Here is a 24,946-nt window from a genome sequence, read left to right on the forward strand (position 1 = left end):
GGGTGTTACAGCTTTGGGACTCACATTTAGCTCTATGTTTTATGTCAGTCAATTTCTGGGCTCTCTTCTGTTCAACTGACTTGTCTTCCCCCCCCCCCCCCCGCCACCCCCCCCCCAATACCACACTGTCTTGATTACTCTAGCTTTATAGTAAGTCTTAAAGTCATGTAGTGTCAGTTCTCTGACTTTGTTCTTCTACATCGATATTGAATTGCCTATTCTTGGTCTGTTGCATTTCCATATAAACTTCAGAATCAGTTTTTTCAATATCCACAAAATAACTTCCTGGGATTTTGATTGGGATGGTGTTGAGTCTATAGGGAAGTTTGTGAAAAACTGATATCTTGAGATACCGAGTTTTTCTATCCATGAACTTGGAATATCTCTCCATTTATTTACTTGTTCTTTGATTTCTTTCATTAAAGTATATAGTTTTCCTCATATAGATTTTATATATATTCCATTAGATTTATATATGAGTTTTTCATTTTGGGGGTGATAATGTAGATGATAATATGTTTTTAAGTTTAAACTCCATTTGTTCATTGCTGTTATACAGGAAAGCAATTGACTTTTGTTCATTAATCTTTCATATTGCAATCTTGCCATAATCACTTATTAGTTCAAGTGATTTTTTTATTGATTTTTTCTGATTTTCTACATAGACAATCTTATCATCTGTGAACAAAGTTTTAGTTCTTTCTTCCCAATCTGTATATATTTTATTTTATTTTATTTTATTTTATTTTATTTTATCCTACTACATTGGCTAGGCCTTCTAGTACAATGTTTAAAAGAACTGTTGACAGGGAACATCCTTGCCTTGTTTCTGATTTTAGTGGGAAAGCTTTTAGTTTCTCACCATTAATTATGATATCTGTAGGTTTTGTAGATGTTCTTTATAAAGATGGGCACCTGAGTAGCTCAGTCAGGGAGCATCTGACTTCGGCTCAGGTCATGATCTCACAGTTTGTGAGTTCAAGCTCTGCATCGGGCTCTATGCTGACAGCTCAGAGCCTGGAGTCTGCTTCGGATTCTGTGTCTCCCCTCTCAATCTGCTTCCCCCCTCTACTCATGCTCTGTCTCTGTCTCAAAAATAAATAAATGTTAAAAAAAAAATAAATATATAAAGTTGAAGAAGTTCCCCTCTATTCCTAGTTTGCTAACAGTTTTTAAAATAAATAGGTATAGGATTTTGTCAAATATTTTTCTGCATCCATTGATATGATAATGTGACTTTTATTTTACAGCCTGGTGATGTGATGGATTACACTAATTGATTTTCGAATGTTGAACCAGCCTTGTATAACTGGGATAAATCCCATTTGGTTGTGGTGTATAATTCTTTTTTACATTGTTGGATTCAATTTATTATTTTATTGAAGATTTTGCTATTTTGTTTGTGAGAGACATTGGTCGTTAGTTTTCTTTTCTTGCAACATCTTTGATTTTGGTATGAGGGTAATGCTGGCCTCAGAATGATACAGGAAGTATTCCCTCTGCTTCTGTCTTCTGGAAGAAATTGTAGAGAACTGGCATAATTTCTTCTTTATATGTGTGGTAGAATTCACCAGTGAACCAATGTGGACCTGGTGCTTTCTGTTTGGAAAAGTTATGAATTTTGTTTCAATTTCTTTATTAATAGCTGTAGGCCTATTCAGATAGTCTATTTCTTCTTGTGTATGTTTTGGCTGATTATATCTTTAAAGGAATTGGTCTATTTCATCTAGGTCATCAAATGTGTGGACATAGAGTTGTTCATAATATTCTTTTATTATCCTTTTAATGTCCCTGGCATCTGTAGTGATGCCTCCTCTTTTATTTGTGATGTTAGTAATTTGTGTCTTCTCTCTTTTTTTATTTTTAATTTAAAAAAATTTTAATGATTATTTATTTTTGAAGGAGAGAGAGACAGAGCATGATTGGAGGAAGAGCAGTGACAGAGGAGACACAGAATCCAAAACAGGTTCCAGGCCCTGAACTGTCAGCACAGAGCCTGGTGTGGGGCTTGAACTCACAAACTGTGAGATCATGACCTGAGCCAAAGTCAGACACTTAAATGACTGAGCCACCCAGGTGCCCCATGTCTTCTCTCTTTTTTTAGTGAGCCTGGCTACAAACTTATCAATTTCATTGATCTTTTCAAAGAACCAGGTTTTGGTTTTGTTGATTTTCTTTATGGAGTTCCTGTTTTCAATTTTACTGATTTCTGCTCTAATTATTATTATTTATTTTCTTCCGCTTACTTCGGATTTAATTTTCTCTTCTAATACTTAGATTGCTGGTTTTATTTTTTTTAATATTTATTTATTTTTTAGAGAGAGAGAGAGAGAGAGACAAAAGTGTGAGCAGGGGATGAGCAGAGAGAGGGTGACACAGAATCCGAAGCAGGCTCCAGCCTCCCAGCTGTCAGCACAGAGCCTGATGTGGGGCTCGAACTCATGAACCATGAGATCATGACATGAGCTGAAGTCGGACGCTCAACCTATTGAGCCACCCAGGCATCCCAGAGATTGCTGATTTTAGATTACCATTTTCATTTAGTTCAAAATGTTTTAAGATTCCTCTTGAGATTTCTTCTTTGACCCACATGTTATTTAGACATGTGTTGTTTAATCTCTAAATATTTTGGGATTTTCCAGCTATCCTTCTGTTATTGGTTTCTAGTTTAATTTCACTGTGGACCAAGAGAAGACATTATATGATTTCTATTCTTTTAAATTTGTTAAGGTGAGTTTTTTGGCCAGTATGTGGTCTATCTTAGTGAACATTTCATGTGAGCTTGAGAAGAATGTGTAATTTGCTATTGATGGATTAACTAGCCTATAGATATCAATTATATCCTGTTGATTGACGGTACTATCGAGTTCAACTTTGTCCTTACTGATTTTCTGTCTCTTGGATTTGTCCATTTCTTTTCTTTTTTTTTTTAATTTTTTTAATGTTTATTTATTTTTGAGAGAGGGAGAGGGAATGTGGGCAGGGAAGGGCAGAGAGAGATGGAGACACAGAATCCAAAACAGGCTCCAGGCTCTGAGCTATCAGCATAGAGCCTGACACGGGACTCAAACCCATGAGCTGTGAAATCATGACCTGAGCCAAGGTTGACGCTTATGCTTAACTAACTGATCCACCCAGGCACCCCTGTCCATTTCTGATAGAGGGATGTTACAGTCTCCAACTGTATAATAGCGTCATCTATTTCTCTTTGCAATTCTATCAGGTTTTTTTGCTCATGTATTTTGACGCTCTGTTGTTAGGTGCATACACATTAAGGACTGTTATGTCTTTTTAGAGTACTACTCTGTTACCATAATGTAATGTCACTTATTTTAATCCTTGAAAACTTTCCTGGTTCTGAAGTCTGCTCTGTGACATTAATATAGGTATTCCTGTTCTCTTTTGATTAGTATTTGGACAGTATATCTTTGTCCATCCTTTTACTTTCAATTTACATGTGCCTTTATATTTAAAGTGGGTTTCTTTTTCTTTCTTTCTTTTAAAAAGTGGGTTTCTTGGGGCGCCTGGGTGGCTCAGTCAGTTGAGGGTCTGACTTTGGCTCAGGTCATGATGTCGCGGTCTGTGTGTTCGAGCCCCGCGTTGGGCTCTGTGCTGACAGCTCAGAGCCTGGAGCCTGTTTCAGATTCTGTGTCTCCCTCTTTCTCTGAGCCTCCCCTGTTCATGCTCTCTCTCTGTCTCAAAAATAAATAAATGTTAAAAAAAAATTTAAAAAAATAAAAATAAAAATAAAAAGTGGGTTTCTTGTGGTCAACATACAGTTGGGTCTTGTTTTTTGATCTTCTCTGACAATCTCTGTCTTTTAATTGGTATATTTGGTCCTTTGACTAATTATTATCATTATATATTTGATATAAGAAAATTATTTTGATAGTATTATAATAATATCTATCTCTCCTCAGGGAAGAGCCTGAGGCCCCCTAACCCATTTCCTCCAGGAACACATTTAGAGGTATCTTATTGCCTATCATCTCTTAAGGTAGCCCTGATTGAGGCCTGTAAGTAAGAAAGGGACCAAGGCATCCAAATAGGAATTCATGCTGATGTAAAGGTGTGTTGGGTCTAGGCTGGTCACCTAAGAAGGGCCTAAAGCTTGTTCCAAAGGGGCTAGTTCTAGGGTAGTTTGTGGCTGAAGCCATTCGTTTCTCTGGAACTGACTAACCTGGCACAGTTTCACGTTTTGGGATTCAGAGCTGAGCATATGAGGATGAACTAATAGAGCAACTCTGAAATCCTGGCTAAGGATAACAGAAGCCCATGGAGGAGATGGACTAACAAGAGTGTTACCTAAGTAATGGGTCAGCATTCCATGGCAAAGTGGCTGTGACTGTGGACTGATTAGATGTACCTATATGTGCCCATTCACTGTGCTTTGAAGTATATCAGACTAGCCCCTGATATTCTTGGACAATCAAGGGCAGGGGGAGGGGGAAAAGCCTTTAAGGAGGAAGAAACTGGACTTCCTGCTAATAAAGGCATGTGTGGTCTTGAGCAATGAATTTACACCTTGGACCTGTCAAATGTCACATGCATCATACTTTTAAAAAAGACCAGCCATATTTCACCCCCTGAGAACCTGTGGTAATTGTTTTAATTGATTTAGGCATTAAGAAAACATTAAGGAAGCACCAGAGGAGCTGGATCACGGGGTGGAAGGAATTTTGAGCAAAGGAAACAGGAGGGAGGGGTGATGTTATAGTTCTCTCTACTTACGAGGCTGATATGCATTCCAGTGTGTGTACTGCACCGGCTCAGACTTCTGACCCTCTGCTGTCTTCCAAGTGTATTCTCCTGTGCCATTTTGATCTTGAAGAGCTATCCAAAAATAACTGCCCTTCGTTTTTACCACACTACTGATCAAACTGGTAATAAAAGCCTGTTCAAACCTTAAAAAGAGAAAAAGGAAATGGTTATAGTAAGTTCCTGGGCAATGAAAAATTGTCATTAAAGCATAATGAGGTGCACAGAATGGCACCAGAATAAGCATTTCTGACGAATTCTTCAGAACATGGAGCAGAAAAATACTCATAGACCCTGAGCATTACTAATACATGCCAAATGTCACTGCAATGCTCAGAATTAGATGAGTGAGGAGAATTTGAGTCTCAAAGACAAGGCTTAATTCTTTCAAGGAATAGAGTCCAGCTCCAGTTTCAGAGTATATGTGGTAAAGCCCATAAAGTTAGCAATATATTTCTTGGCACAGCAAGTGCCCTGTTTTGTAATTAGGCCACACAGCACATACCTTGCTTTAATGTGCGTGCAGGGGGGAACTGGCAGTGGGGGGAAGAAATGAGTGTCTGCCAACATGGAGTTCACATGTACCGCACCCCCCTCCCCCGCCACACTTGCCTAGTGAGAACGGAACAGAGATTGGAGTAGCAATTTTATGTATCCCAAATCAGTTTGTTCATAAGCACATGGAGTCCGTGGCTTATTCAAATGTGTTCAGATGGGCATGTTCACTGAAGATAGATTTAAAACCCTAGGAACTAATCCAAGGATGTACACCCACCAATATTTTCCCCACACAGCTGAATGAATTAGTGTTCAGTGATTGGTGGCAGTGCTCCTTCCCCAACATGAATGCATCAAAAGCAGAATCTGGAAAATTTGTGTATATGCTTCCACATGAATACCTAATAGAAAAACGTGAGTATTAAAATTTAACTAGCGTTGAAATTTTAAGCTAGGCTTGAAAAATTTATTTTCAATACACATGAAGTTTTGAAGAAACACATTTCAAACAGTGATGACTTTTGGCCAGAACTGCTGAGTCAATGAGAAAGGGAAGGCCTGATGAAATCATCCAGAAAACCTAAAAAGAAAGCAAATTAAACTTTTTCATCCAGTTCTGGAAGTTTTTCATTACCATGCAGCTTTAAGTTGCTAAAGGAAACAAAAGCAATGGGGTCATTCAAGAGTAGAAAAGCTTCAAGGGAAATGGGGGAAGACGTACAATTTTTAACTGCCTTATAAACATCACTAGCAATATTTAGTAATCTTAGGCATCTGTGATACTCATCTTTGCAGGACATATAGATTTTTATTATGCTTTACTAACTATTTTCTGTAGGTGCTCTATTAATAATCTATATAGCACACATCTAAAACTAGAAAAGTTCTTTTTTAACCAGATTGCAGTGGCAGAATTTTATGTAAATGTAAAAAAATGTAAATGTAAAATGTTTTAAATGTAAAAAAACCTCCTTCAAAAGGACCGTACATAAAACTAAACATTGTCTAGATGCTATTGTAATTTTCCTTATGCTTCCAATGGTTCATACTCTCATAATTTAGAATCTGCTTTTCCTTCTTCCCTCGGAGACAGAGTAGCATTGTTATCATGCCCAGCTGGTGCCTTAAACTGCTGTCCTAGGAGGCTAGCATAGCACTGCATGGTTCAGGCTATGGCCCGACTACTATTCACTGTGCTGGTTCTAAACCCAGGGGATATTGCTGGTTCCTCCATGACCTTGTACTATGGCATTTATTGGATAATGGAGAGATATAACATTGTCTGTAAACTTGGCCACTGGTATCATTATTCATGACAACATTTTCCTTTTGTTCCCTGTTGGTTTTGGATTTATTTAGTCCACTCTGATTTGCTATTTTATCACTATGATTGCTTAAAACAATAGAAACCCTGTGTTTTTTAAATTGGCAAGTATCTTTTAAGTAGTTGCATATAATACTCATACATTAGATCCTAAAACCTTCAAATCAGAACTCTAGTTCTCTTGGTACTGTTTAGAAGATAGCATTGTTAATATAGAAATTCAGCAAATATGTCTTTCTTTTAAATTATGTGCTCTAAGAACTTAACTCTGGATCACAGCATGCAGCCATTTGAGTGTCTGTTTCTAACCGATAAAGAAACAAGAGGATATTTTATACTTGTTACCACTCACTATTTGGTTCCAAACACTTAAAAGGGTTGTGAAAACTCTGGCTTACAGTAATAGAGCAGATGATCTTTTAAAGTCTTTTTTGGCCTTGTGTTTAGAATTCTGCATTTGCAAATATTCCAGAGTTTTTTTATATCTGGCCTTTTTGCCTGGTTTCACTAGATTATTTAATTCAAATGTTATGACTTAAGAACAAAAAGTACAGATTTTTAGTTTATTATTTGAACCAGGATAACATATTATATCCAAAGAGTTTAGTAAATATTGTTGTTTTTTAGAAAAGCAAATGATAAAACACTTTGCGTTTGTGTAACTACTTATAAAATCAAAATTTTAGGGAAATAATTCTTAAAATCAGGAAAAATTTTTTTTTCCAGTCAGCTCCTTAAAAAAGTTAAGAAACCAAATATGCATTTTTCAATGTAAGTAAGAAAAATATATCTTGAATTTTCATCAGTTTGTTAACAAAGTGTTACTGATGGTGCTAAACATTATATTTTAATTAAAAAATGCAATTTGGGGTGCCTGGGTGGCTCAGTCGGTTGGGCGGCCGACTTCGGCTCAGGTCATGATCTCGCGGTCCGTGAGTTCGAGCCCCGCGTTGGGCTCTGTGCTGACAGCTCAGAGCCTGGAACCTGTTTCAGATTCTGTGTCTCCCTCTCTCTGACCCTCCCCCGTTCATGCTCTGTCTCTCTCTGTCTCAAAAATAAATAAACGTTAAAAAAAATTTTTTTTTTAAATAAAAAATGCAATTTGAAGACAGTAATACATATTTTTGGGATACATACACTGATGATTTTTTTCATTTCAAAATAAGTTTTGCATTTCAAAAAATGCACACTTCAAAATGAGATTTTTTTAAAAAAGATTTTATTTAATTTAATTTGTTTTTTAAATTTTATTTTTTAAATTTACATCCAAGTTAGTTAGCATATAGTGCAACAATGATTTCAGGAGTAGATTCCTTAATGCCCCCAAAGGAGATATTTTATATTTGAGTCTCTGAAAATATTTTTTCATCCATTTAGCCAATGTACTTGAAAAGAAAGATGTTTCTTGTCTATAAGTAATACTATACTTAGCAGACAGCAGTACTTAATGATTATGTTTGTATTACCTAAAACAAGAGATTGAAAAAAGTAATGAACTGGATGTAACTTCAGTGGAGAACTTACTACAATTAAAAAAAAACAGTGGTAGTCTTTACATATAGTGATACAGTTAGGAGGTATTCAGTTTTTAACTGAATGATTGCAATGGGATTTCTTCTAATAAAATGATTGTTAACATTTTTAATGCCATATTCAAATAACTGACTCTATTGCTGAATGAACATAAAAATGATAAATTACTTCTCTTTCTTTTAAATCAAGAATAGAAATAGAATATCATTGTTTTAAAATGGGAGACATGTATCATGATTATTATTACAAGAAGTTTTTGGTGGCATGCCTCAAGAACTAGAAGTCTTAAGTTTTTGGATATTATTTATTGCAAAAGACAGAAGAGATAGAAAAGATACTTAACGTACACACAAGAAATGCACCTGGAAGAGCAAATTCCAAACTGTTAATGGCAGTTACCTTTGTTAACTGTTAATGGGAGAAGAGTGGGATTGGTTGGAGGGAGAAAGAGTGTAGGTGAGGGGGCACTCTCATTTTTTAGTTTATATTCTTCTGGCTTGCTTGAATTTATACTAGTGAGAAAGTTGGTCTCACAACTTTGATTTCAAAACTTGTTGAAAGTACAGAAATCAAAACAGTGTGGTACTGGCATAAAGACAGACATGTATTAATAGAATAGAGAAAAGAACCCAGAAGTAAACCCTTGTAGATATAGTCCAATGATTTTCCACAAGGGTGCCAAGACCATTCAATGGGAAAAGGACAATCTTTTCAACACTAATGTTGGGAAAACTGCATACCCACATGCAGAAGAATGCAACTGGACTCTTCTTACTTTATACCATTTACAAAAATTAACTGAAAGTGAATCAAAGACCAAACACAAGAGCTAAAATTATAAAACTCTTAGAAGAAAACATAGGGGAAATGTTTCATGACACACCCAAAAACACAGGCAACAAAATAAGAATGGATAGACTCTTAAATATGGAGAACAACGGAGGGTTACTGGAGGGGTTGTGGGAGGGGCGATGGGCTAAATGGGTAAAGGGCATTAAGGAATCTAGTCCTGAAATCATTGTTGCACTATATGCTAACTAACTTGGATGTAAATTAAAAAAATAAAAGAATGGATATATTGGATTTAATCAGAATTAAAAACTTTGTGCATCCAAGGACATCAACAGAGTGAAAAGGCACCCCATGGAGTAGGAGAAAGTATTTGCAAAGTATGTATCTGATAAGGGAGTAATATCCAGAATATATAAAGAACTCCTACAACTCAACAACAAAGAATAAACACTCCAATTAAAAAAAAGGTAAAGGACTTGAATAGACATTTCTCCAAAGAAGATTTACAGATGCCAATAAGCACATGAAAAGACACTCAACATTACTAATCATTAGGGAAGTGCAAGTTGAAACCACAATGAGATACCATTTCATACCCATCAGGATGGCTATTATACAAAAACAAAATAACAGATGATGGCTAAGACCTGGAAGAATTGGAACCCTTGTGCACTGCTTGTGGGAATGTAAAATGGTGCTGCTGATATGGAAACCAGTATGTTCCTCAAAAAATTAAAAATAGAATTATCGTATCATCCAGAAATTCCACTTCTGGGTATATGACCCAAAAGAATTGAAAGCAGGGACTCTAAAGATATTTGTACATTCACGTTTATAGCAGCATTATTCACAATAGCTAAAAGGTGGAAGTATCTCATGTCTATTGTATGAATGGGTGAACAAAATGTGACACATACATATTATGGAATATTATTCAGCCTCAAAAAGGAAGGAAATTCTGACACATATTAAAATTCTGACACATCGATTAACCTGGAGGACATTGGACTAAGTGAAATAAGCCAGGCACAATAAGATGACTGCTACGTGATTCCACTTACGAGTTAACTTTAGTCAACCTCATAGACAGAGAGTAGAATGATGGTTCCCCAAAGCTGGGGGCAAGGGGAAATGGGGAGTGGTTATTTAATGGACATAGAATTTCAGTTTGGAAAGATGCAAAAATTTAGGGAGATGGATGGTGGTGATGATTGTGCACTATTAAAACTGTACTTAATGCTGTTGAACTATACACTTAAAAATGGTTATAATGATAAACTTTATGTTTTATCACAATAAAAAATTAACTGCAAATGTATTTAGAGGGTGTGGGGGTTGGAGGAAAATAGCAGAGCTGTAAAATTGCTTGGAAATAATGCAGATTTAAATCTAGCAGAAAATGAGATATTGTAGGATTTCTTACTATTGGTAAAATTCACAAAATTAAATGTAATTTGGATTATTATTATTATTTATTTTTTAATGTTTATTTATTTTTGGAGAGAGAGAGAGAGAGAGACAGAGTGAGAGCAGGGGAGGGGCAGAAAGAGAGGGAAACACAGAATCTGAAGCAGGCTCCAGGCTCTGAGCTGTCAGCACAGGGCCTGATGCAGGGCTCGAACCCACAAACTGCGAGATCATGACCTGAGCCGAAGTTGGACGCTTAACCAACTGAGCCACCCAGGCGCCCCTGGATTATTTTGTACTAAATATTCCATGGCTGATTGATTTAAAATTTAGATACACATGCATTTAGACAATTATCCATGGTAACTCTGGAACTCAAGATTTATAGTCATGCCCTATCTGGAAGTAAAGTGTCCAGGCCTGAAAATATTTTGTAACAGGAAGAAAATAACATTCTGTTATTCAGAAATAAGGGTCTATTTTTCTTTCCCTCTCTATTCCACAAAGTGTTAAAAAGTCCAATACCAGGAGCAGTTGCCCGATAACAAAAGAAATAAGCAATTTGTAGCAGGTGGTTCTAATTGTGCCCATCGAATCTGTGGCTCAATTGTGCAGAAGAGTGGAAAATCAATTAGCAACTACAAGGTTGGGCACTGATGAGTGACAGGAGTGTCTTAACTCAAACAGGAAATCAGTAATGGAAGAAAATGATTATCCAGGCTGCTAGTGGACACTTCTGGATTTGAGGAGACTTTCCATCTGCTGCCCAACCTTCTCAGACAAAAGATGCTGTTGAAAAATTTTGTGGTGCATTGTCACTCAAAGAGTAGGGTATAGTGTGAGGCTTTGTTTCTTACCTGATGGAATCTGAATGAATAACAATTAAGAGCATGGGCCCCTTCCTTTCCTCAACTTGCATGTCCTGTGTTGGAGTCACTGCTTTGGATATAGACATGCTTGCAGGGCCGTGTACATGTGTGGTAACTGTCTAGGAGAGATGCCTCACTGGGGCTAATGGTAGCAATGCAGGATCTTGACTGTTCATTGAGTAGCATTCTGGCAGAAAGTCACCTGAGTGGGCCTACGAGGTTGTGGATAGAATGAAAACAAACTTATTCATCCTATAGCTCTGTTGTGGAGTTAGACCATACAGTAGTCAATTAATATTGACTACTGAATATAGTTTATCAAAGAAACAAATTATTTATAACATCTTCTTGTATCCAGTTTTGGGGGAAATGAAACCAAGTAGATTTTTTTCAGACACTTTATTTGTATGAGATCTCCAGGATTCTTAGAAAATGAAGTATCTGGGGGCCCCTGGCTGGCTCAGTTGGTTGAGCATCCCACTCTTGATTTTGGCTCAGGTCATGATCTTAGGGTTATGGGATGGAGCCCTGCTTTGGGCTCCGTGCACAGAGTATGGAGCCTGCTTAAGATTTAAGATTCTCTCTCTCTCCCTCTGCCCCTCTCCCCTGCTTTTGCGCGCTCTCTCTCTCTCAAAAAAAAAAAAAAAAAAAGGAAAGGGAAGGGAAGGGAAGGGATGGAAAGGAAAGGAAAGGAAAGGAAAGGAAAGGAAAGGAAAGGAAAGGAAAGGAAAGGAAAGGAAAGGAAGCATTTGAACGTTAACAGATTTCTGCCCTACTTGGGTCACTATGGCATTATAGGTTATCTGTAATGTCACTTTGAATTTATCCATTTAGTGTGTTCTTCCATCTTCTTCACTATGTTTCTATATTCTACCTCTTTAGCTGCTGGCCTGCAAGTGGCACCAGGACAATAATAACATGCCTTTTATTTCTTTTGTACAGCATGCCAGTGTTTCATATGGTGCCTCTCACAATATAGATATTTAATAAATAATTTTCTAATAAATGCTTGACTATTGCTTTTTTTGCATTGTCTAGATAGCATTTGAAAAGTAATTAGCACAGTGCCAGGTATGTGACAGGTATTCAATGAATATTACACAAAAAAAGGGAAAGAAAGAATAAGACATAAGAAACAGGTGAAACAATTAGACAATTTTCTTTAGTGAAAAACATAATTATGTTATAATTAACAAAAGAGCATAGATAGCTTCTCTGATCAGGCTCCTGTATAAAGTCCAGTGTTGGCTCACTTACTGGAGGACCTCTACCCTAAGGTGCTTTTGAAATCTTTTGGGTGGGTGAGCAAGTTGAGGATAAAGGCTTGTTTAGAACTAAAAACAACACTGGGATACATCAAGGGTGGTACTACTGCTGAAGGAAGGGACTCCTGAGCACAAAATGTTTTGCCGGGCAATTTATTTTGAAACTGCTGTCAATCCAGTCATTGTGTGTGTGTGTGTGTGTGTGTGTGTGTGTGTGTGTGTGGGTGTGAGTGTGTGTGTCGGCATGTGCATGCACATGCATTCTGTGCATGGTTTGGAGGAAAGACTGGGAAAGAAAATAAGAGGAAACGGGAAATACTAGTGGCTTTGCATGTTGATTTCCTCTGTGGGGAGAGCAGAGAAAGCACATAATTCCTCCTACAGGTTAGACCTATGTGGTAAGTCTCTAGGTAAGACTATAGTATCAATTGTCTTGTTTCTGGTCTTCAGTGTATATTTTTAAAGGCAATAGCCTCAGTAAAAAAGCAAATGACTAGCTTTGCAGGTATAGTTTTCCAAGCAACCACAGAAGGGTTCTACCTTGTTTCTGTCTTCAGTTTGGAGGAGTCATTTTCCCAGCCCTCATTGTTCTCCTGGCATTGATAGTGACACTGAGGTCACTTCCGCTGTTGGTACTTTTATTCCCTATTACAAATCTATAGCATATTGCAAATTCTGTGGAGTGTCAAAAGGGCAGTTTCTCTGTTACTATGGAGAAGACACCTGTGAACTATATCTAAACAAATATAGAGCTAAGAAGCAATGGGGAAGCATTTGAAAATATTCCACAGTTTAGCTATACTTACTTTTGTTCTTCAAAACAACCTCACATAACTCACACACATTACATTAAAAACATAGTTTTTAAATAACATATTTCTTTTCCATTACATGCATTTAGATAAAATCTGACTGAATATATATTCAAAACTAAATAATTAATAAATCTTTATGGAAAGTAAAAGTCATCTTAAATTTTACTCGGTTACTCAAAAATTGATTTAGGAATAACATTGTGTGATTTAAATTCATCTCAATCAATAGTTTAAATAATTTAATATTCTACTGTACAGTTTAGATTTTGACAAGTTACTGATTATGGCTAGATTTTATCATCCCAGGAGCCCTCCTGTCAAAAAAGTACAGTCATGTCTCTGATAGAAAATTTCTATCTTACCTGTTTGTAATGGTTACAAGTGCAGGAGGACAGTAATAACCACTGGAGGCATGGTCAAAGCTTCGAAGGACAGTGTCAATTTTGTAACAGAATCTACCATGTCTCTCCCATCCCTTCAAAAAGGAAATAGAAAATTAAAGACATAAGTGATTTAAACAGCAAAATAGTGTTTTTGTGTATTCTTATTTACTACTTGTACATAACTTCCTTCTCTGACCCACTCAAAACTCAAAACTTGAGTTTCTGTCTTGAAATCTTTGTATTCTACCTGGTAATGCCATTAGCTACAGCCACTTCTATGTTTATTTAATTAATTATTAAAACCTGAAAGTTTTAATTAACTTGAAATCTTAAAATCTAAAATGAAATAAAGGAGCACTCACTCAAGATCTCTTTCTCTCTCTCTGTTCAGACTTACAGAGTTTCATACAAATGCTTCCTACAGGATGGTAGAAACCAAGACTGTTGGGTTTGAAGGCAGAAGGCATGGGTTTGAATACTGGCTCTACTAGTGTGCAACTTTATATAATCTCTACATGTTTTAATTTTCTCCTCTGTAAAATGAAGATAATAATAGTGTCCATGGAGTTGTTCTGAGAATCAAAGGGAGACAATGCAGGCGGAGGCCTTAAACAGAGCCAGGAACTCAATATGAGCAAAGAGGACATATGTATCTAGATAATAGTGTATACATCTTTTCAACTTTGTTTCATATTGCTTATTTCATGTTATCCCACTGAGATTCACTGAGGTTAGAGACCTAGATGAAGTCACAAGCTAGTGGACAAGCTGGTCTGGAACCCAATTCTGGTGTAATCCGGGATGGTCTTGGGTAGATCATAATGTTTCCAAATAGAGACTGGCTAAATAAATGTATGCAATATATAAGTGTATATTATATAAATATATATATTACATATACATTTATATATTATATATACACACATAAATATATGTATGTATTTATATATGTATATAGATACACATATATATGCATACACATAAATATATACATAGATATGTATATTTATGTATGTATATATTTATATGTACATATACAATATGTTGTATGTATATTTTAAATATAAATAATACAAACATATATAAATATATGCATATATATACAAACAAATATATATATTTGTAAAAATGATTCCTAAACCAACTGGCTAGCCTTTGAGACAGAAAGAAAGCAAGCTTTGGCACTTAGACAAAAATGATAAATGTGTAGTTCCATACCTCCACCCTGAGAGCATTGAAGGGTATCTCTGTTCTTTAAAATCATACAGTACAGGAGACATGTATTCATTAGTCTTCTATATTTTCACTGAGTTATTTTAGTCCCTTTTCTTTCAGTATTATCAAATCACATCACTTACATCTATCTATTTTTATGTATTTGCCAGTTTTAAAATACACTTTATTCTGTGTCTGTGTCATGCCAATACTTGCCAGATTTTGATCAGATATAAAATGACTTCTGCTATATTTCTTAGAAAAGGTCTCTGTCTTGCAGTAAATTAAAGAAAACCTTATTTTAGAACTCAGTTATTTTTTTCAAAACATATTATTAAATGAGGTGTGGATCACAGGAGTTCCACATCCAGCCAGCCACAATGTGCTCTGAACTCACTCCCTGATCTTCTCCCCATAACCTCATCTGTGTGAGTAATTGACAGCTCCAGCCAGAACCCCCGGATCACTCCAGATGGGGTGGGAGGTTAGACTGCTTTTGTATTTGGAAGGACAGGCGGAGGAAGGCTGACAATTTGACCTTTCTAACAAAGTATTCCTTCTTCATTAGTAGTTTTCAGATCACAGGCTGCTTAGTAAAACCAAAAATCTGAGAACTGAACAGACTCTAGGAAAGGGGGTGGGGGATGTGGCATAGTAATAACCAGAAAAACAAAGGCTCCTTACTACAAGCCTTTGTCCACACAATGAAAGTGGGAAGAATAATTGATTGTATCTGTGAATATCTTTTGTACATGAGGTGCCATTTCATTTTAAATGAAATGATGATGATGACAGTACTGAAACAATTGCTCATATTATACAATCCCCAAAAAATGACTCAGAGCGGGGGGTGGGTTTTTTTTTTTTTTTTGCTTTGAAATTATCAAGAAAATTTTCTCCCTTATGTAGTGTTTTTTACTCCTGTGACTTATTCATTCCATAACTGAAGGCTACAGCCATCACTCATTTTGCCCATTCCCCACCCCCTCTGCTAGACAACCATCAGTTTGTTCTCTGTGTTTATAGGTCTGATTCTGCTTTTTGTTTATTAATTTACTCTTTTAGATTCTACATATAAGTGAAATCATATGGTATTTGTCTTTCTCAGGCTTATTTCATTTAGCATCATACCCTCTAGGTCCATTCATGTTATTGTAAATGGCACGATCTCATCCTTTTTTATGGTTGTGTAATGTGTGTGTGTGTGTGTGTGTGTGTGTGTGTGTACAACACATCTTCCTTATCCATTCATCTATTGATAGACACTTAGGTTGCTTCCAAATCTTGGCTATTGTAAATAATGTTGCAATAAACATAGAAACATATCCTTTCAAATTAGCATTTTTGCTTTCTTTGGGTAAATATCCAGTATTGGAATTACTGGATCATGTGGTGTTCCTATTTTTAATTTTTGAGGAACCCCCATACTGTCTTCCACAGTGGCTGTACCAATTTACATTCCCACTAAGAGTGCATGGGTTCATGAGGGCTCCTTTTTTTCCCACATCCGCACGAACACTGGTTATTTCTTGTGTTATTGATATTAGCCATTCTGACAGGTGAAGGTGATACCTCATTGTGGTTTTGATGTGCACTTCCCTGATGATGAGTGATGCTACACATCTTTTCATGTATCTGTTGGCCATCTGTATGTCTTTTTTGGAAAAAATGTCTATTCAGGTCCTCTGCCCATTTTTAATCAGATTATTTGGAGGCCTTTTGTTTTGTTTTGTTTTGTTTTGTGTGTGTTTTTTTGGTGTTTACTTGTATACATTCTTTATATATCTTGGATATTAACTCCTTATTGGATGTACCATTTCCAAATATCTTTTCCCACTCAGTAGGTTGCTTTTTTGTTTTTTTTTTTGATGTTTTTTTTTCACTGTGGAAAAGGTTTTTATTTTGATGTAGTCTTAATAGTTTATTTCTGATTTTGTTTCCCTTGCCTTAAAAGACATATCTAGAAAAATGTTTCAAGTGCTGATGTCAGAGAAATTACTGCTTTTGTTCTCTTCTACTATTTTTATGATTTCAGGTCTCATATGTAGCTCATTAATCCATTTTAAATTTATTTTTGTGCATGGTGTGAGAAATATTTTATAAGTTGATTTTACACATACAGACTGTTTAGAGAAGTGCAGTGAAGCAGTGGGCTAAAGGAAAGGAAACTTTTGAAACCACATTCACAGATTGATTCATAAAGAACTTAATGAGAGTTTCACCATAAAGTTAGAGAACGGTATCTGAACTCCAGTTTTACTCTGAACCTTAAATACTAGTAATGCTGGCCAGAAAAGGGAAGCTGTGTACAAAAGTTTGAATAGAACATCAGTTCTGTTTTTGCTGTGTAAGGAGTTAATTTCCTTTCCAACACAAATACAACATGTTGAGTTGCTTTGAAAACCACAATAAGACAAATATTTTTTTTCAATATTTCTGATCAGCTATAGATCAGTGATCAGCTCTAACTTCAGGAACTGTAATCATTAGATAAAATGTTTGGTAGTATGTCAGCTATGGCATAGGTATTGTTGACCTAAAGTAGGAAGAGTAATTCATATGTTTACACTGATTACTGAATAAAATGCAGTTTCTTGGAAAGATGGGCCATTGCCTCATCGAAACATAAATACCTGGATTAGAAGAGAAAATATTTAAGAATTGCATAAAAATCCAGGTTTGGGAAATTTTTGAGATGCATACAAATATCCAATATTTAAATTTAATTGTTTAGTGTGTGTGTGTGTGTGTGTGAGAGAGAGAGAGAGAGAGAGAGAGAGAGAGAGGCAGGGCATGAATGTGTTGAGAACTTTACTCAAGGATACTGAATGTATTTGAAGAAATTTAAAACATAACCTTCTACCTTTTAATTTTAAACATGAAGTGTTATGTATTTTTTATTACTTTAAGTACTGAGAATAATTATGTTAAGTACCAAAAATAATTTATTACTTAAAATATTAAAGTATTTTTATTATCTCTTTCCCAACTAATAAATATATTGCAAACATGCACTTCTCACCATTATTGTATTCTATTCAAATATTTAAGTTTAAGATGAGTGAAAAGGAAGTCAGGAGTCTGAGTGAAGAAGTTCACTCTTCATCAAAGGAATGCATTTTTTTTTCACTCTGACAGTCCTCACTGGGAGACTATGAAAACCACCTGTGAGATGGGGCATCACATGACAGTCATTGTTTGTACAGATGGGATAACGGGACCTTTATATTTTTTATTTCAAAAGAAAAGTAGTTTAGGTTGAAGAGGATGGCAAGACAACAATCCTTTGCAGGGCTATAAACCCTTCATATGCTCCCAGCTGATAACTGCTTGGTTTGTTAAAAGTAGCCCACAGTCAAAAAAAAAAAAAAAAAAAAAAAGGGAGGGAAGGAAAGAAAGAAAAGTGATAGGGAGGGAGGGGAAAGAGAGGGAGGAGGGAGCAAAAGTAGGTATGAGAGGGAGACATTGTTTAAATTGCTGTTGCATAAATTATTCTAGTTATGCATTCAATACACCTAAATGCAATGTTAACAGCACTTACCTTTTGACAGCCTGATTCAGTGTCAGAAAGGACATGGCCTGCTTTCTTACAAACGTAAAAAAGTGTTTCTTCACAATTTTTAACTTTCCAGTGCCCCTCCTAAGGGGAAACATGTTACAAGATGGATGAATTAACTTCATTATTGATGCTGATAGGCAACATCAGTTATTTTCTTTTTTTAAAATATAATTTATTGTCAAATTTGTTTCCATACAACACCCAGTGCTCATCCCAACAGGTGCCCTCCTCAATGCCCATCACCCACTTTCCCCTCTCCCCCACCCCCCATCAACCCTCAGTTTGTTCTCAATATTTAGGAGTCTCTTATGGTTTGCCTCCCTCCCTCTCTGTAACTTTTTTCTTCCCCCTTCCACTCCCCCATGGTCTTCTGTTAAGTTTCTCAGTATCCACATATGAGTGAAAACATATGGTATCTGTCTTTCTCTGCCTGACTTATTTCATTTAGCATAATATCCTCCAGTTCCATCCATGTTGCTGTAAATGGCCAGATTTCATTCTTTCTCATTGCCAAGTAGTATTCCATTGTATATATAAACCACATCTTCTTTATCCATTCATCAGTTGATGGACATTTAGGCTCTTTCCATAATTTGGCTATTGTTGAAAGTGCTGCTATAAACATTGGGGTACATGTGCCCCTATGCATCAGCACTCCTGTATCCCTTGGGTAAATGCCTGGTAGCACAATTGCTGGGTCATAGGGTAGACCTATTTTTAATTTTTTGAGGAACCTCCACACTGTTTTCCAGAGCGGCTGCACCAGTTTGCACTCCCACCAACAGTGCAAGAGGATTCCCGTTTCTCCACATCCTTGCCAGCATCTACAGTATCCAGATTTATTCATTTTAGTCACTCTGACTCGCATGAGGTGGTATCTCAGTGTGGTTTTGATTTGTATTTCCCTGACAAGGAGTAATGTTGAGCATCTTTTCATGTGTCTGTTGGACATCTGGATGTCTTCTTTAGAGAAGTGTCTATTCATGTCTTCTACCCATTTCTTCACTGGATTGTTTCAGTTATTTAAATAAAAAATATGATTAATAATAAGTGTTTCAGTATGGGGTAATGAGTCAGGACCTTGTGTTGTCATTAGAAGAGTTGATACTCTCTCTACATGAGAGTGGGAGACCCTGCTCTCTCCAGCATGTGAACAATTACAAGATGCGCAATCCCAGAGCAGTGGATAGGAGGGGAGGGGCCATTAATGTTTCTTGATAGTGTGCCAGGCTTAATATTGTGTGATTTTCATGTATAATTTCAACATTTCTGTGAGGTAGGCATTATCATTCCTATTTTAAAGGTTAGGTTTAATACTTTGCGCAAAGTTTTATAGTCAGTAAAACTGGAAACTAGGATTTAATACCAGGCTCAGCCTAGATTTACATTAAGCTGCTCTCAATTTTTCTTTTAAAAAGATGGGTTAGAGCAGGGATTCTCAATCTTTACTGTGCACCAGAATTATCTGAAAGGATTACTAAAGTGCAGATGATGGGGCCTCATGATCAGTGTGTCTCATTTCACAGGTCAGGTAGGACAGAAGAATTTGCATTTCTGACAAGGTTTCAATTGATTGATGCTGCTGGTCTGGGGACCACACTTTGGAAACTATCCTCGTGACCAAGTGAGACTGCTGCTTCCTTTCTTCAACCACTTCTAAATATTAAGTGGAATGTTTGCTACTTACATATATAAACCTAATGCTGGGGAAATGCCTGGAAGCTACCATGAATCACCCTAGATAACATTATCATAGATGAACTTTGTGCTCAAGCCATAATGTCCTTCTTTATCACTAAGTTTCCAAAGCCCCACCCCATTTCTTCTTTATATGACAGGTGGATACTTTCACGTCTTCTAGTTCTGCAGATAGCTGCTCTAACATTACATTAATAATGAAATACAGTAACTGCTAACAGATTAAAATTTTATCCTCCCAAAGGATTTGTTAACACAAATCAGACCTTTAGGCTAAAACCACACAATTCAAATTTTAGGTGGTATCTCAGGCATTCAGGTTTTTAGGGGAATATACATACGGGGTAGGAGGCTGACACCTTCATCTTACAGAGCAGCCCTATAGCCCACCATCATGGAGTCTTCTAGCAAGCCATCCAGTTAAAGGATACTGTTAGGCCTACTGTATTTGCTTAATAACAATTGGATGGATGGATGAATGGAGAAAGTTTCCTAGGCTCTCACATTCAAATTAGGCATCAACCATGCTTAGGTAACTTGTTAATTACAATAATCATATTCATGTTGAGTTCTACTTCATGGGAATGAATGTTACTTTTTATGCATTTACTATTTAAGGAGCCACTAAGCTGCCAGAAAGGAGGACCCAAAGTATCACACTTACAGCAGCATTGTCCTGACACATCCTATAGTATTAATACCTGTTCTTACTCTCTTAAAAATGATTTTTATGTTCAAATGTTGGCTCCTGTTCTGTGAACTTGCTAAGTAAATAACCAGTGTCTGTCAAATGTAAAAGGAGAATGTCAGTAGGAAATGAAGGTCATCTTAATTATCTCAAAACCAATGAACCAATAAAGCGTCAAATATTGTAGAATAAACAGTGATGGCTTTCAGCAGAGTTAGACGCAAGATAAACATTTAGAGAGGTCATTGTTTGTCCCTTTTCAAATGTGACTTGAGAACTACCTTGGCATTTTAATTGTAACTGAGCATATCTATAACAACCTAAAAGAGGAAATACTGAAATGTGCCATCAAAGTAAGTGCTTAGAAATTTTCTATGTTTGGTTGGTGCCATTACTTTGTCCAGCTACTTAAGTAACATTTAATTAACTGCACTTGACATGGTGTCCTCCTGGTGGTAAGAAAGAGTGAGAATGCCTACCAAATCCTAATGACTTAAAACTCAGCCAGTGAGTTTAGTAACTATCTGATCAAAGAGATTAAGTCTACTTTAAACATATAATAAACCCTTCAAATGACTTCGGATTAAATCAGATGTTTTAGATAAATGAGAGATTAGGGCATAGAAATAAGTGTGATGTTAAGGCCACCGGGACCATTACATTCTTGTGAGGAAAAGAGCAAGATTTTCCATTGATTCACAGTTTTCAATGAGGTTACACACATTGTAGAAATCCTTTTATGTTAATAGGATAATGGAGCTTAAAAATCATCAGTCTCTAGAGTAATTTCCTGACACCTCAGATCTTCCCCTTACATCTTCACCACGGTGGTCAATGGCACCATCATCCACAAACATGGTGGTTGCTCAAGCCAAAAACCTATTCCTCTCTCACCCCACATCTACTAGCAACAATTCCTATCCTCCAAGGATCTTTGAATTTCTCTCCTTGTCTCTATATTCACTACCCCAATTCAACACTGAAGTAGCCCCCAAACTGGTTTCTCTGCTTCCATTTTCTGTCTTTCTCTAAGCTACTCTCTATGTAGCAGCCACAGTTATTTTTTAAAATGTAAATCAAGGGGCACCTGGGTGGCTCAGTTGGTTGAGCTTCTGACTTTGGCTCAGGTCATGGTTTGTGTGTTTGAGCCACAATAAAATAAAATAAAATGTAAATCAAACAATGCCCTTCATCTCCTTGAAGTCCTTTTGTCATTCTATACCAGGACTATAAGCTTCACATTTTTGCATTCTTCCTGCCCCCTCTCCTAGGATTCCCTCAAGCCACACTGGTCTCCTTTTTGATTATTAAACATGGCAAGCCTTGGCCGGCCTTTGAGCTCTTACACTAGCAGCTGTCCCCTGGCTGGAATGTTCTTCCCCAGCTCCTCCAGAGGTTTTTTTTTTTTTTTTTTTTTTTTTTAAGTTCTAGCTTAAACATCACCTCTTTGGAGAGCTTCCCCTGACCATTCTGTATGAAGTAGCACCCCCAACCCAGGTTGTTCACCATCACATCACCTATCTCCTCAAAGCTATGATCGCAACTATAATTACCATGTTTCTCCTGTGTGTGCATGTTTACTGCCTAGCATAGAAGCCCCAGGAGGAGTAGGGACTGTGCCTTGGTCTCTGCCACAGCCCAAGTCCCTGATGCAGGTGGCCCTCAATACAAATCCAGCAAAGTGAGCACTAAACAAACAAATCAACTTACAGATTGCTCTGCTGAGACACATAGTTGGCTTCTATTTGGGAGAATTTGGGGCTCAAGTGCGTGCCAATTAGTAAAGGTGACTGAAGAGCCATTGGACCATTCAAAGGAAACTGGAATTTTATTGCTGCTCAAACCAATCCATGTTTCTGACGCATTTTCTGTAAGAGAGAAATGTAAACTACAGGAATCCTATTAATGGAAAGGAGATAATGCACCAGGCCTGTTATAAATGATTTCTTCTTTATTTTTTCATGTGATAAAACCTTTTAAGTCTCAGTATAAAATATCTACTTAAACCTGTTCCCCCTTATACTATCCCATCTGCTTGACTCAGACCTTGTAAGTGGGGCAGAGTATGAGCTAAAGCCAATGCAAGGACAAAGCTTAAAAGCAAGTCAGATTGCTGGGACTCTAATTAGTTCCTGCTACTGTATGAAAAGTATATTTGATCAGTATGGTTTTGCTTTTGCCTAGATAAAGGAAAAATAAGAAGGTCAATTGGATTAGGAAAAGGACCTTTAAAAGAAAAATCTTTACAATATATTTTTTCTTGACTTTTCTCTCTCTCTCTCTCTCTCTCTCTTTTTTTTTTTTTTTTTTTGCCATGGGAAAAAGAGGAGCAGAAACTCTTAGAAGCATTAAAATGGGAGCAATGGGGTTGCCAGAAAAGTAAATAAAGTTTGACAGCCCAGGTAAGGTGAAAAGACCCTAGGAGGCTGAGAGAAACGTTCAAGTGCCCCTATTGAGACAGAGGCAGCCACAGGATTCTTTTAATCTCAAAAGCAGAAGGTGAGAAAAAGTGACAGAGAGGATTTTTGTTTTTACTCGAAACTAAAACCTAACTTCCAAAAGGTCACCAGTGTAGACTCTAGAGATTTTTTTTTTTCATTAAAAAAAAATTTACTCTAACTCAGTGATTTCAATGTTTTTCAGAAGAATTCCATGTCAAATACAAGACACAGGGGGAGGCCTGCTCTGATGCACGGAAGGTGGGTGCAGGCCCAGGAGCTCAGAATTCCTGAACCATGGCACGAAAACCACCAAACCTTTCACTGGCTACAGTTATTAAAATCCAATTATTTATCTAAGGAATTCCATTACTACTTAGATCACATGACCGTAGCACATGACTGCTATCTAGTGGCCATAAAGCTAAATTACAGGTTTAAGTTTCATGTTTTTTTTTTAATGTTTTTGAAACTTCAGATATATATACCATAAATCATCACTTTTACATAGCTTAACTTCTTTTCAACTCCACTAATAAAGATAGTGACTACATTATATTTCATACCTCTTAGTTCAAAGACATGTGGCACTTACCATCTCCAAGGAGGGTTATAAGAAACTCCACCTGTGCTAATGAAGCAATGTTTATTAATGTGCTGTTGTCAGACTGGCAAGAATGCAAAGCTTCCTTCCAGGTCTTTTTTTCTTTCTGAAGTTTATAGCAGTTACGATTATGGGGATTCCAGCCAGGCTCACAGTAGGTAGTGTAATATTTCCAAGCATCTTTTTCTTTTTAAAACAATGAAAAACAATGTCATTTTCCACAATTTTTAACATGTTACTTGTTAGCCTTAATAGAAATTGCCATCAATATATGATTATTTTAAAAATTTGAAAAATAGAGACATATGAAACAATAACATATAAATCATCTACATCTTCCGAGTTGAGAAGGATTCACTATAGGATCTAGATCTAGATTGAATGGATCTCAGTGCTTTATTTTACAGATGAGCTAAGGTACAAAGAGGTAAGGAGACTTGGTGAAGGTCATAAGCCAAAGTGAACCGTCAGGGCTAGATGTAAAATTTAGCAGTCAGAGTTCTGCATTTAGAAAATTTTTTACACCAAAAATGAGTATTATGACACACAATATAAATGGTATTCCGAAGATTTTATGTACAATATGTAGATATTTATCCTCAGCTGAAAAAAAGCCTGAAATTCTGGTTACTTCCTCCAAAGCAGAGTTGACAAATAGCTTTCACCTTTAGGGTATGTCTGAGTGTCTGTGTTGTCCTTCTGGGTTCATATGGACCCTGGGTTAGACTTACAGAACAGTTCCAGGATGCTTTGGCACTAATAGGGAAGGCAGTGGTATGCATATGAACTTTTGGCTCTCCCTTTCCAGAAGCTTGTCCCCAACCTGGTAATTAGCATTTTTACTTTATTTTATGAACTACAACTGAGTGCCTCCCTTAAGCACTAATATAGTTAGATATAGCTCCACTGCTATTTGGGAAATGAGACATTGTTTTAAAATTGCTCTGGGATGCTAAGCGCAAATGATATCTAAATATTTAGATATCATCTACCCCAGTGGTTTTCAACCAAGGGGTCATAGAACCCCTTTTGAAATTAAAACCATAAACTTTGCTCTATGGGTAAGATAAAAAGATAAAAGAGAAATTTCTCTGATTGCA

General features: G+C 36.6%; 1 protein-coding gene across 4 annotated transcripts in view; it reads right to left on the reverse strand.

Annotated features, from left to right (window-relative positions):
- The window catches only part of PLA2R1 (phospholipase A2 receptor 1), a 117,570-nt gene that overhangs the window by 50,067 nt on the left and 42,557 nt on the right, over positions 1–24,946 (reverse strand). For all 4 annotated transcript variants that reach the window (XM_045479965.1, XM_045479963.1, XM_045479964.1 and 1 more), the window contains 5 exons: positions 23,838–24,032; positions 22,515–22,672; positions 18,401–18,499; positions 13,624–13,736; positions 4,732–4,904 (listed from right to left, as the gene is read on the reverse strand). In XM_045479965.1, the coding sequence (XP_045335921.1) occupies positions 4,732–4,904; positions 13,624–13,736; positions 18,401–18,499; positions 22,515–22,672; positions 23,838–24,032 (738 nt within the window). The remainder of the gene's footprint in view (positions 1–4,731; positions 4,905–13,623; positions 13,737–18,400; positions 18,500–22,514; positions 22,673–23,837; positions 24,033–24,946) is intronic.

Source organism: Leopardus geoffroyi, chromosome C1 (genome assembly GCF_018350155.1).
Source record: "Leopardus geoffroyi isolate Oge1 chromosome C1, O.geoffroyi_Oge1_pat1.0, whole genome shotgun sequence".
Taxonomy (NCBI): Eukaryota; Metazoa; Chordata; class Mammalia; order Carnivora; family Felidae; genus Leopardus; species Leopardus geoffroyi.